Here is a 14,808-nt window from a genome sequence, read left to right on the forward strand (position 1 = left end):
GTTTCAGAGAGTGTTGTGTGTGTTATCAATGCATGTGTATGTTGGTATGTGACATTTCTGTAGCCCTCTAAAACCAGACTTAACTTTATAAACCTTGGACAAGTTCACTACACCCAGATGTCTCAGCTCTGTTTTTCAGCTTTAAAGATTTCAGCTAAGAGGTTCTCAAATCAAATGACTCAGAAATAGAGGGAAGTTTCCCTGTGAGATGTTGCAGTAGAGACTAAGAGAGCATCAGAAAAAATCCATAAAGGCACCTTCAGAGTATGCCTTTACAGCTAACTTATATGTGGGATTACAGCTGCTATGAAGGACCTTAAAGTGTTGTTTTACCTCTGCAATTGAAGATATTAGATTCTGGCAACATATAATTTTATTTAAACCTGTCCGTCTACCTTCAGTTTCTGGATATATAAGCAAAATAACGAATACAATGAAGAAGGACTACACCATGAAAACAAGATAAATGACCCCAACTCTGCAGGTAATTTCTTTCACTAGGCACATTTTCTTTCTTAATAACTTACACACAAGCATGCTATAATTTAGCTTAAACCTTGGGCTGCAACAACTTTCCAAGTGTGGCACAGAGGTAATTCAATAAATGATTAAAGGGCAGAATATATATCAGACTACGGGGAGTCAAAAAAAACCTTCATTTTCATACCATTTCATAAAAAACTCTCCAACAGACTCTGGACTTGGAAACAGTGGACAGATAAGGTTATGAATGAAACTCCAATGTGGTATATGTATGCATGCATGTATATGTGTGTGTATCCTTAAAAATATGTATCAGAAGACAATGAAAACAATACCAACATCCTTATTTGCAATTCATTCTGGTCTCAAATGTTATTTAAATTTAGTCTCTAACTCAATTATAAGTTCCATAAAGGCAAGAACCATGTCTGTATAGTAATACCTAACAAATTCAGACCTCACTGATTTCTACTGGCAATTTAAATGATACAGAAAGAGTTTTAAAGCAACTCAGAAGTCACCTTATTCAAAATCCCCTGATGTAGAAATTTAATTCTAGGAAGGGAAGGAAAAAAAAAGCCACTTTGATGAAAAAGCTCAGGCTCCTTATCCCCAAATTTAACATTTATTTGATGTGGATAGGTGTTTAACGTTTATTTATTTTTGAGACAGAGAGACACAGAGCATGAACGGGGGAGGGGCAGAGAGAGAGGGAGACACAGAATCGGAAGCAGGCTTCAGGCTCTGAGCCATCAGCCCAGAGCCCGACGCGGGGTTCGAACTCACGGACCGCGAGATCGTGACCTGAGCCGAAGTCGGATGCTTAACTGACTGAGCCACCTAGGCGCCCCTGGATAGGTGTTTAAAAAAAAAAAAAAAAAAAAGACAGGAAGGTAACAGTCTCCTCCACACTGCTTATCGTGGACAAGAAAGAACAACTGTTAGCACTAACACTGAACTAGTAAGTGCTGAACGAACAGACATGAAATAATAAGATCTTACTTTTTGATATCTAAGGCTACCATATTATCTGTTTTAAGCAAGTGGTTCTTTAACAACAGAACCCCATTTCAGTCATTGATGGCCTGCCATTCTCAGGGGATACTTATATCATGGGGAGCATAAGCTTATAAGACACTAACTAGCACACTTCAGCACAAGCTTTCAGCTGAGGAAAACTTATCAATGATACTGGCAGAGGTACTTTTACACCTTCTTCTTATACATCAGGAACTGATGATCTGGTCAAGGACTAGAAAAACAACTTGAGAACAAAATGCATCCCAATTTTTCTATGAAGCTTCTGTAATTTTATTTTTTTTTTTTAATTTTTTTTCAACGTTTATTTATTTTTGGGACAGAGAGAGACAGAGTATGAACGGGGGAGGGGCAGAGAGAGAGGGAGACACAGAATCGGAAACAGGCTCCAGGCTCCGAGCCATCAGCCCAGAGCCCGATGCGGGGCTCGAACTCCCGGACCGCGAGATCGTGACCTGGCTGAAGTCGGACGCTCAACCGACTGCGCCACCCAGGCGCCCCAAAGCTTCTGTAATTTTAAAATAAGCATAATTTAATAAAGGATAATCAGGATATGCAGAAAAAAATAAATTAAACAATTAACCAAATAAAAGCAAAATATTTTCACAGGCATTAAAAAGGTAAGCTTAAAAGTAGTAAAAAAAAAAAAAAAAAAAAAGGATTCCACACTGAAATGGAGAAACAAACTATGGCAGTTGCAAAAACAAATAATTTTTGTAATGAAGGCTTAGGATCACATTAAATTCCACAGTAATTTTGAAAATTCCTAAATATAAAAAATGATTTCCCTCCTCCTCAAAATAACCCAACCTACAACCTATGGGGAAAATTAAAGTATATTAAGGTGGCAGGTAAACTTCCTAACACCACTGTTAAAGGATGCTAGAGCAGATATACCAAAGACTTAAGAAGAATACTAATATTTGAAATAAAATCAATTGTTTTGGCAGCGTTAATTATGAGAGGACACATTCACATCTGTCTTTTTTTTAACATTTATTTTTGAGAGAGAGAGAAAGAAGAAAGAGGCAGAGGATCTGAAGTGGGCTCTGTGCTAACAGCAGAAAGCCCAATGTGGGGCTTGAACTCAGGAACAGTGAGATCAAGACCTGAGCTGAAGTTGGATGCTTAACTGACTGAGCCACCAAGGTGCCCCATATTCACATCTGTCTTAAAGTTGTTTTATCTCCCAAGTAAATGGAAGCTTTGTCTTTGAGAAAAGAAAACTGATGGTATAATGTTGAGGTAAAAGACTTACCAGGAATGGGTACCTGTATTCACCAAAAGATATACATAAAATGCTCACAGCACTATTCCTTACAGCCAAATATTAAAGTTCTATGTCTCTTTTTTAAATTTTTTTTTTTCAACGTTTATTTATTTTTGGGACAGAAAGAGACAGAGCATGAACGGGGGAGGGGCAGAGAGAGAGGGAGACAACAGAATCAGAAACAGGCTCCAGGCTCTGAGCCATCAGCCCAGAGCCCGACGCGGGGCTCGAACTCACGGACCGCAAGATCGTGACCTGGCTGAAGTCGGACGCTTAACCGACTGCGCCACCCAGGCGCCCCAAAGTTCTATGTCTCTTAATCATAGAATGAATAAATTGTCATATACTCATACAATGTAGTATTACAGATCAACAAGACTAAACAAACTATTGCTATGAGCAACATGGTTGAAATAAACAAATACTGAGGAAAAGAAGCCAGACACACAGGAATACAGACTGAGTGATTACAGTTATATAAAGTTGGTACCTAAGACAGACAACAGACAAAACTAATCTAAGCAATCCAAGCAGTAAGAAAGACAGGGTTGGGGATAGTGACTGGGAAGGCAAGGGGCTGGGACAACACACAGAATGGTGATTTCTGGGATACTGGTAGTGGTTTTTTTGTTTGTTTTTTATTTTATATTTGAGAGAGAGAAAGAGACAGAGAGACAGAGCATGAGCAGGGGAGAGGCAGAGAAATGGAGGCAGAATCTGAAGCAGGCTCCAGGCTCTGAGCTGTCAGCACAGAGCCCGACACGGGGCTCAAACCCACCAACTGTGAGATCATGACCTGAGCCGAAGTCGGACGCTCAACAGACCAAGCCACCCAGGCACCCCTTTGGGATACTGGTAGCGTTTAATTCTTGATCTAGGTATTACTGGCTACACAGACGTGTTCACTTTGTGTAAAGTCATCAAGCTATACACCAATGATTTGTGCACTTGTGTATTTTTATTAAAATGTCAGTTTAGGGGGGGTGCCTGGGTGGCTCAGTGGGTTAAGCGTCCGACTTCAGCCGAGGTCATGATCTTGCTGTTCCTGAGTTCAAGCCCCATGTTGGGCTCCGTGCTGACAGCTCAGAGCCTGAAGCCTGTTTCAGACTGTGTCTCCTTCTATCTCTCTGCCCCTCCCCCACTCATGCTCTCTCTCAAAAATCAACATTAAAAAAAGCTTAGTTAAAAAAAAAACTAATAGATTTTTCACAATTTAAATAATTATATATGGTTATATATAGCATGTATGTGTGTGTGTGTGTAATTACATACAGACTTTCTAATTTAAAAATTTTTTTTTTTCAACGTTTATTTATTTTTGGGACAGAGAGAGACAGAGCATGAGCGGGGGAGGGGCAGAGAGAGAGGGAGACAAGAATCGGAAACAGGCTCCAGGCTCCGAGCCATCAGCCCAGAGCCTGACGCGGGGCTCGAACTCACAGACCGCGAGATCGTGACCTGGCTGAAGTCGGACGCTTAACCGACTGCGCCACCCAGGCGCCCCCAGACTTTCTAATTTAAATGACCACTGCTAATTTAAAATGACCCACACATACTGTCACTCCTACCTGCTCTAATTCTTTTTCTTCTCTCCATCCCAATCTTCAACCCAAAATTAGTCTTTTGAAAAAATAAAATGTGAAACTTTTAAGAAAATTTTAGGGTCAGAAGTAGATTAGTAAAAACAATAAATGTGTAAGGGAAGTGCTTCTTACAAGACTATTCTACCCTCACCTTCCCCTGACATACTTATTTTGTCTCTGAGGAAGCACTCCTACCCAAAGCCTTTGTCCAAATCACTTATTTCTATCTCTTCTACTGGGCCTAAAATACCAAAATTTGACTAAGGGATCAGTTTCTTAAAAATGCAAATGCATTTCAAAGGATCTTGAAGATATCAGTCATTTACACACAACGGTGAATTAGTTCTGTGGCTACTTTTAACACAGAAAAATGAGTGATTCCACCATTTCTTTTACCATACAATCACTCTGCCAACAATTCAATTTCAAAATATAGGATCTTCACCCACCTCCATTTCTTTTAAACAAGTCTTCTTTGATCCTTTCTCTCTGCCATGATACAAACCCAGAATGATTTCTATTTTCCATTTGTTAAATTCTATTTCACTTCTAATTTCCCTTAAAGCCTGTTTTTTTTTAATATGTATGATTATATGGGAAGAAACAATTACTAGTGACATATATATACCAACCCTGTCCAACTCAAAATATAACAGGTGAATAAAAAAGAGCTGTATGTTCTTTCTCTTCCCCACCTGCTTCCTCTTAAGTGTCAGATTCTCATAAAGCCACATGGTCTTATACATACTATGTTATAGACTATGGATGCAAGATACAAAATCAATATTTCAGTGTAAAAAAGAATTCTCATTAAACTCAAGTAAAGGCAGCAAACCAGCAGAGGCTAAACTGATTCAAGTCAGTTATCAATACATGGTACTAAAGAAATCAATGTCAAAGACTGAACCCCTATAGGAGCCAGTTAATTCCATTCTGAGGAAAAATTTTTAGTAGTCAAAGTTTTGACACAACCCAACCTGAACATCTAGAAAATGAGTGCATGCTGCACACTAGAAGAAATCAGTAAAGATTTTCACTGTTACCAGAAAAATAATTTTAAAGCACAGGTTATTATTCCATTTCTATCACTCAATTTCAAAGCTTTGAGAAAACAGAAAAGTAGGCTCTCTTTGTACCTCTTCCTTCATGAGATATGGAAATATTCCATTATGTTTTTTAAGGTTTATGCACCAGTTGAGGGAACAGCATTTAATAATTTTTTCTCCTCTTTTGAACACACACAATTTTTCATTTGTTAGAAGGACTAAACACTGACAATTGGATCTTTAGAAATTGGGGACAATAAGCAACTTACATTTGCTTTAATATACTATCTTAATTTGGATGTTTTAAAACAAAAAATACACAATGTATTCATTTTCAAAGTACATATTTTTGATATTTCCTTAAACTAAAATAAATTATACAAGGGAAGTTAATTGGTTTCATTTCTCTATTTTCTAAGGATTAAGTTTAAGCACATTTCTGTGTTAACCAAACATATAAAAACCCCAGGCTATACATGCAAAGACATCAAGCTATGGTGACAAAAGGATATTTAGTCCACAAACCTGTCAAAATTACCACTGAAGTGTAATTTAACTCACATTTTTCCTTCCTGAAATAGGCTAGTCTATAACCATGAGCTAAAATGACTTAACACCTTTTATTCATAACTTATGAGTAATTCAAGAGAAATCTACCCCTCTTTACACAATGAGTACTTAGTGATCTCAACAAGCTGGAAAAACATGCTGGCCAATCAGTGCAATCTCTTCCAGAGACAAATCTACATTAGAGGTAAAGTTATGATCAGAAGGTTATTTAAAAAATGTTAAAGCAGGTGTCTAACAATATATAGCATCAGACTACTGTACCAGTCTTCAATAAAATAAATGGGATATGAAAGGAGACAGATGTGCTTCAAGGGCTAGGTTATTCCCTCCTCTGAATGTGATGGACACATTCTGCCAAATGTATTTTGTTATCTCTCCTCTTGTTTATGGGAAGATTCAGTGATATAAATCAATTTTGAAAATCTCTGCTATTTACTAGGACTACTCACTGCTGACTAACGTCCATCTTACAGAATTGCTAAAAGGGTTAAATGAGAGTGTATTAGACTCTAGTACATAAGCAAAAACAGTGATCTATGTTTATTATTGTATTTCAAATACTCATTTCTTCTGTTTCCTTATTCTTTCTTCAAAGAATATTTCAATTTGTTGGCTATAAAATGATTTATAATTATAAACCAGACTAAGGTTTTGGGTTTTTTTTTTTTATGTTTATTTAATTTTATGTTTTGAGAGAGAGACAGAGTGTGAGCAGGGGAGGGGCAGAGAGAGAGGGAGACAAAGAACCTGAAGCAGGCTCCAGGTTCTGAGTTGTCAGCACAGAGCCCAACACGGGGCTTGAACTCCTAAACTGTGAGATCATGATCTGAGCTTAAGTTGGAGGCTTAACCAACTGAGCCATCCAGGTGCCCCTCTCTAAGGTTTTACCTAGATTGCATTTTGGGGTATGCCAGAAACTAATGACTCATGCACATTTTATCTCTTGGGTTTAGCTTTATATATAACTGATTCCATTGCTTACTATTATTATTTTATTTTTTTAAATTTTTAAATTTTATTTAGTTTTGAGAGAGAGAGACAGAGACAGAGCGTGAGCAGGGGAGGGGCAGAGAGAGAGAGACACAGAATCAGAAACAGATCCAGGCTCTGAGCTGTCAGCTCAGAGCCCAATGTGGGGCTTGAACTCACAAACCATGAGATCATGACCTGAGCCAAAGTCGGATGCTTAACTGAATGAGCCACCCATGCACCCCTATTTTATTTTTAGTGTTTATTTTTGAGAGAGAGAGAGAGAGAGAGCAAGCACACAGGGGAGGAGCAGAGATGGGGGTGGTACAGAAGATCTGAAGCAGGCTCTGTGCTAACAGCAGAGAGCCTGGTGCAGGCTCAAACTCTGGAGCCATGAGATCCTGACACTTAACCAACTGAGCCACCCAGGTGCACCTATTACTATTTTAAAAAGCTGCCATTTATTGAGCATCTGTCAAGTCCTAGATACTTAAATCTCTCATCATTAATTATTCCATAAGACAAGTATTACCATCTTCATTTTAAAGATAATCATGTAAGGCTCCAAGAGTTTATATTGCTTTCGCCATGTCAAACAGCTTGTTGATGGTGTAACCAGGATTAGAACTAGCTAGCTGTAACTCTGAGCTCTTTTTTAGAAAAATTTTTTTTAAATGTTTATTTATTTTTGAAAGAGAGAGACAGAGTGTGAGTGGGGGAGGAGCAGAGCGAGAGAGAGACACAGAATTCAAAGCACGGTCCAGGCTCTGAGCTGTCAGCACAGAGCCCGACGCGGGGCTGGAACCCAAGAACTGTGAGATCATGACCTGAGCCGAAGTAGGACACTTAACTGACTGAGCCACCCAGGCACCTCTGAGCTCTCCCTATCATACTGCCCAACTGTCTCAACTGGCATATTTTGCTTATCATTTTATTTTCAGAGGGTTAACAACTGCAATTTGGGGGTACTTTGCTAGTAACCTCACATACAACTGGAATTCTCTGCAAGTTGAGAATGTAATTAATTCAAAGGGCTGATTAAATTAATAAAATGGAAGGTCTAAAACAGAATAACTCTTCAGAGACTAGTGGGACAAAAAAAACACAAGAGTTAACTTATTAGTAATAAATATGGGGACTATAAGGAACCTCAAGTTGAAATAACTCTTTATTACAGATTGTTTAGCTTCAAAATTAAAACACATAGGGAAAAAAACCAAACAAACTTGGAAATACTCACTAGCCTTGAATTCTCCCAAATCTAAGTCCAGGGGTCCTAACAGGTCAGGATCTACGGGTAGTTCTTGCCTTACCTGGTAGGTTTCCAAGCTGGTTGGCCTGTCCTTGGGTTTGCCAGAATTTCCAATAAAGAAAGAGAAAAGCAGTATAGGGACAACCCATAGGCCTAATCAGCAGAACTTTCACATCAGCATTGTCACACTATCTCATGTTTTCTCTGAAAATGTATGTTTATCTATTTTGAGAGAGACAGCAAGAGAGCAAGAGTGGAGGATGAGGAGAAAGAGAGAAGGAGAGGGAGAATCCTAAACAGGCTCCATGCTGTCAGCACAGAGCCTGATGCAGGGCTCAATCTCATGAACTGTGAGATCATGACCTGAACAGAAATCGAGAGTCATACCTTAACTGACTGAGCCACCCAGGTACCCCACTATCTCATTTCTATCCCTCAAATAACTTGTTAAGCTTTGAGAAAACAGGCTCTTTTCCACCCCACCCTACTCCCACAAAAAACTGGGTGGCATTTCTCCTTTCATGGATGTAAATATTTTGAAGGTTTGGCCACCAGATGGGAGAGTAGTGGCCCACAGTACTTAATTCCTAAGACTGGAAAAATCATGTCCTTTGCCCAGAACTTTTCTGTCAAAAAAGGTTGCAGAAGTTCCTTATTCTTGCATTCTGTAAGTTCCTTATTCTGAAGAACCTGAAGGTAAAATATCATGAGCTAGAACAAGCCCACAGAAGGTATGATTAGCATGCATGACTAGAACACTAAGGAGTTTCCTGGCTGCTGCATATTATAATATGTAGCTCCATTAGGAATATTTCACATATACTGTATGTACTGCATTATTTCAACATGTTTAGTTAAAACAAAACTCTAATTCCAGGGTCATCGGTGAGATTTTTATCCCACAAACATGGAACTAAAAAGACTATGTTTTTACTCTCTACAATTACTTCAGACTAGAAATTAATAGCAATACCATTAATATATTGTATTAAATCTCTTGAACTATCAATGATTATATAATTAAAATTTCAGCACTTCAAAAGAATCTTATGAATTCTCCAACCAGAAAAAATTACACCTATTTTCAAAAACTTTGATATCAAGACTTTCAGTTGTCAAGTTTCATTTTTTATGTTTTTATTAAAACACAATAAATGAGAAACTAATAATAGTGATTGATTCCAAGCAGGAGAATTTGGTTGCTGAAGGCAGGTGTAGACAAGAAACTTCTGAATTTTAAATCATTTGTATTTATTACCTATTTTAAGTAACCAATTTTAACTACAAACTAAAAATGCTCGGAATACATAGCACTTCTGCAGACTTGTAACCTTACCTCATACTTTTAGAAAAAGACTATCAAAAAGATATTAACATAAATCACAACAAGCTGCAAAAGCTAAATCCTTTCAGGATTTCAAAAGAAAATAAATATAAAAAAATCTACCCCACACTACTTCCAGATTCACTGAATCTGGAATATATCATCAAAGTGTCCCTATGTGGAACACCAATTATTTTCTACTAATTTAAAGTAGTATGTGAAATCTTAAACTCTGGAACTTAAACTAAAAGACCAAAACCAGCTAATGATTAGTATTCCATGTTAAGACAGTGGGCCATTACAGATAACATGAGTGAAGACAGCATTCCATGAAACACTCAGGCCAAATATTTCCCAATGTGGGTATAAGTAATTGTCCCCCAAGGAAGGTTTTGAAAAGTCCTCATAAGAATTCACTGTATTAGACTGTTTTTTTCCTCTTCAAACACTGGCCATGGCATATAAGAGAAAGTGTGTGTGTGTGTGTGTGTGTGTGTGTGTGTGAAAGGATGTATCAAGGAAGTTTTTAGACCAATTATCTTGTGGGTAAAGGAGCAACAAAAATCCAACCCTGACAAAATTTTTGCTTGAAAAAAAATAAAAACTACATTGTAACTATACTATTACCACTAAAAAGCCAAAGCCCATCCTTTTATGTGAAATAAGTAAGTAATTTTTTATATTGAATGAATAACGTGTCTTAAAAACAGTGAGTCTGACTTTAATTTCTGACCTGGAAAGCTGTCTGATCCACTATTATGTAACTCTATCCAAACTCTAATGCAAGAGCTACATACCCATTAAGAGTTAGTAAAAAGTACAACACACACATACATGTTGGCTGTAGTTCCTTAATTACCTTGTCAAAATTATGATACCCACTATATTCTTAAACAACAAAACCTCTCCCATCCAGACCAAAAATAGTGACACTTCCCATGCTCCATAAAACTTTTAAAAGAGAGGTTATTCCTTTGACTAACTTCTCATCGTGTGAACTGTACGTTTTTAAAAAGTAATCAAATCGCCAATTTTTGTAGAAAGACATGTTTTACTTAAAACTGGCAAAATCTTTACTATTTTACTCTTTTAAGTTATCTTAATGTTTTATTCATTTTAAAGCCATTTATCTGCCCTCTAAAAGACCCACAGAATTTTCCCTGAAGGCTAATCAGCAAGTTCTTTTCCCCTCTGTGTCAACATGGAATTACCAGAACAGTTTCTACTAGCTGCAGCAAAGAAACAATTCTACAGTGCATTTGATTTACTATTTGGTTAGGTGTATACTGAAATTTTGATTTCTTGAACATCTTTTTGTTAGTCAGCTTATGGACATGAATGAAAAGGAAACTGACACTCTAGTATGCTAATGCCAACAACCAAGTAATTTTACTTCAAAAGGAAATAGACTTTAGTGGCTAATAATTCAAACAAATGTTAAGAAAAGTACCCAAGATAAAAGTACCTCAACTAAGTTTGAAATTACACACATCATGAAAAGGAGATTCAGAATAAATATTTTAAAATACACAATAGGACTAAATTAGGTTTGGCCAAACAGATTTGATTCAGCCCTAATGGTATGAACAAATCAGTACACCTTAAAAACACTTCCAGCAATTAAATCCTTACTATGCTAGGATTTCAATCTAGTATCATTGTTTTCTCAAAAAGGACTGTGAACTCTACAGTATATGGTGGAAGGGGACTTGGCTATTATTTGAATGGAACACAGGAAAACCCTGCTATGCAAATGTAAAAGGAAATGATGAAACTACAAATATTTTTAATTTACAAAAACATGGTAAATGTATCCGAGAATCATCAAAACATATTTACCAATACTGTTGCACAACACCTCTAACTGGCTTGAAACATCACATTCTTTCAAGCAACATATAGCAAACTGCTTTCTCAAGGACCATCTGTAACAGAGACTAGTGAAAACCCTTTGAACTATTTTTCAAAAGATTCTCATCTCTCTTTTTAAGTATTTTAGCTAAGTACAACATTGAAACAGTTTTTAAGGAAGGAATGTATAATTTTTAAAAGGCATTTAATCTCAATTCGCTTAATCAAAGGAGGTGTGACAACCAACGCATGTAAAATTAACCTTAATCCGCCAACGAAAACACGCAAAATGTCTCCTAACAATTCCCCTCCTCCTTAAAACAACAACCGTACACATAAATATGGTACTGACCTCCACTCCCACTGAGAGCAGCTAATTAATAAAGAGAATAGTTACCTTTGGAGACCAAGGTGCCACATCCTACCTCATATATCTCCCAAAATAACCACATCATCAAAGTAGAACTGAACATTATTTTTGCTAAAGCAAGAATCCAACCCCCGGGAGCTTCAGCCCTTAGACAATGGTGGTTACCAGACAGAGCTGCACAGTTGGGTCCAAATGACACATTTCACTAGGCCTTGGACACAGCACACACACTCACACTCTCCCAAGGGGCCAGTTCCAAGGAAGGGGCGTTCAAACCCCACTAGGAGACGGAGGGTAGCACGGAGGCGTAGGGGTTTGCTAGGGGAGGACAGGCGAGAGGGGTGGTCGATAGAACCGAAGGGTAACTGCACTGACGCGAGGGAGGGGACTGGAAATGGCCGATGGATTCTATATTTATTTATTTAAAGGTCTTGATTTAACGGGTCCTTTCCAGGGGTTCTGTAACTAAAGCCAAACTGCGCAGCAAACATTATGGGGTTGGGAGAGTAGTCGCTGCTCCCCCTACCCCGTGACTAGGGAGGGGGGTGGGGGAAACAAGTTCCCCGGCCAACACCACAGACCACTCGGATTCCCCCCCTTCCCCCTCCTCCACAGGAAGGGGGAGGCTAACAGAGAAAAGGGGGAAAACAAGTTCCCCAGCCAGCCCCACCGCCCGATCACTCCCAGTTGTCCCCCCCCCCCACCTTCTGTTAGGAAGGGGGAGGCTAAACCGTGGAAGGCAGCAGAAAAGGGGGAAATCCCACATTTTGCCTCCCCCCACCCCAGCCACCAACAGACTCCTGCGGGGTCCGTGAGCCAGCGAAGGAGCCAAAGGATGGGTGGGGGTAGAGGGTGCCGAGCCCCCGCAACCAAACAAAGCGCGGCCTGAGCGAGAGCCCGGGCGAGTGGGGAAGCCGCGGTTTTTCCTGCCGTCCGGGGCCCGGGCCGGGTTGACACTGCGGCACCGGGGGACCCGCCTCCGCTCAGCCTCCGTCTCCCACCCCGGGGGCGCACAGGCCTCCCCCGCCCGCCCCGGCCTTCCTCCCCGCGGGTCCCGGCCGGCCGGCGCCCGAGCCGGAGGGCGGCGGGGAAGGAGCGCGGCCTTACCCCGCTCGCCGGCGTTGTTCCGCTCCTGGGGCAGCGGCGGAGGCGGCGGTGGCGGCGGCGGAGGCTGCTGCTGCTGCGGCGGCGGCGGAGGCTGCTGCTGCGGCTGCTGCTGGGGCGGCTGCGGCGGCGGCTGCTGCGGGGGCTGCTGCTGCTGTTGCTGCACCGGGCGCGGCCGCGACACTCGCCTGGGTCTCCGGTTGGCGGCTCGGACGGAGTTCATTTGCCGGGCTGAGGTGGCGGCGTTGGCGGAGGGACACACACACACACGCACTACGAGCTGCGGGGCAGGAGAAGGGGGTGGGGAGGGGGAGGAAGGAAAGGGGGCGAGGGGAAGGGGAGATGGGAAGGGCGGAGGGGGTGAACGAGACCCCGATTCAAGAGAAAGGCCGGCGGAGACAGACAGAGACCGAGCGAGGCCGGGCGGGAGGGCCTGACGCACGGGGAAGGCCGAGGCCGCCGGGCGGGGCGGCCGCGAGGGACGGAGACAGAAAGACGGGCAGAGCGAGAGAGAGAAAGAAAGAAAGGGCGTCCGCCCGCCTGGGGATCCCGAGGCGAAGCGCGGCGTCGGCGGGTGAGGAGACAGACTCCGGTCCCGCCGACTCCCGAGCGGCGTCTCAGGCGGCGGGGGGAGTGGGCGGGCGGGCGAGGAAGGGAGAAGGAGGAGAAGAGAGGGAGAGAAGGGAGGGAGGGAGCAGGGGGCGCCCAGCTCTTTTTTTTCCTCTTCCTCCCCCCACACCCCCTGAAAGAGATTTCTGTGAGGAATTTTTTCTCTCTTTCTTCGGCCTCTTCTCTCTCCTCCCCCCCTTCTCTCCTCGGCGAAGGGGAAATGAGTGTGAAGGGAGGAGATAGAGGGAAAAAGAGGCGTCGTCGTTCCTCCTCCTTAAAGGAACCTTTCCTCCTCCTCCTCCTCCTCAACCCCGTAGCCGCTGCTTCTGCTGCTGCTCCGTGGCAGGAGGAGCCATTGACACCGCCGGAGCCTCCACTCGCCCAGTGGGTCCCTCCCCGCCGCGGGGCTGGCCAGGGGCGCGGGGGAGGGCCGCGGGGCGGCGGGGGGAGGGGTGAATGGGCGGGGAAGCCGAGGGGCGGGGATTTCGGCAGAGCAGCCAATGGGGGACGCCCATACAACCTTCGGGCCAATGGGGCCTCTGGTCTTATGGCGAAGTCCCTTCCTTCAACGCCCTGTTTCCTCTCTCGGGTTTCCTCCCTGCCTCGCCTAAGAGGGGGAAGGAGGGAAGGGGAGTGTGGTGGGGCGGGTGATAATGGGGAGGTATCAGGGCATATAATAGAGCGGGGGGGGGGGGGGCGAAGAGAGCGCTAGTGCGTAGCGACGATTCTAGGAGAGGAGGTGCTCGGAGGAAAGGGCGGGGGCTGCTGATGTAATGGGGAGAAGTGATTAATCCTTCGATTCGCCTTTTTAGTCCTCCCCCCGCCCCACCACCACCACCTTCACCCAATTTTTTAAGCAGAAAAAAAAAAAAAAGTGGAGCTAGGGAGTCGATCCTTGGTAACTTGAGTTTTCTGTGGTAGGTACGTTCAAAGTGTGAGCTGTAGGGAGCGCTAGAGATTTTGTGCCCTTTAGCCCAGCTGAGGGTATTTGCAAACCTTGAGGATCCAATTTACCGAGCTTTCAGCCTGTAACCGAAGTTTGGAGTAGTTTGCTAATCTTCGTGACTAAGAGGAGTCACCTAAATCTTGAAGAGGTTTTGGTAAACAGGCAATAGACTTTGGTCAATTTATTTTTTGGAAACTTGGTCTATGTTCAAGAAAATAATATGTGAGAAAAAGGAGAGAAGTAAATGTGCTGAGGTTATGACTGTCATTTAATTTTTTTTTTTTTTGATCCCACAAACTCAAAGGAAAAGAAAAAAAACCCAAGAGGAATTATCTTTGGTATCTGTATCTGGTCCCCTCAGCATAATCTGTCCCCAAGGAAAACGCGTTTTTA

General features: G+C 42.0%; 1 protein-coding gene across 1 annotated transcript in view; it reads right to left on the reverse strand.

Moving 5' to 3' along the window:
- The window catches only part of FBXO11 (F-box protein 11), an 84,605-nt gene extending 71,073 nt beyond the window's left edge, over positions 1-13,532 (reverse strand). Inside the window, 1 exon segment of the mRNA XM_043603333.1 lies at positions 12,864-13,532. Coding sequence (XP_043459268.1) covers positions 12,864-13,083 — 220 coding nt within the window. The 5' untranslated portion in view covers positions 13,084-13,532.
- Between the last annotated feature and the right edge of the window lie 1,276 nt (positions 13,533-14,808).

The sequence above is a fragment of the Prionailurus bengalensis genome, chromosome A3 (genome assembly GCF_016509475.1).
Source record: "Prionailurus bengalensis isolate Pbe53 chromosome A3, Fcat_Pben_1.1_paternal_pri, whole genome shotgun sequence".
NCBI lineage: Eukaryota > Metazoa > Chordata > Mammalia > Carnivora > Felidae > Prionailurus > Prionailurus bengalensis.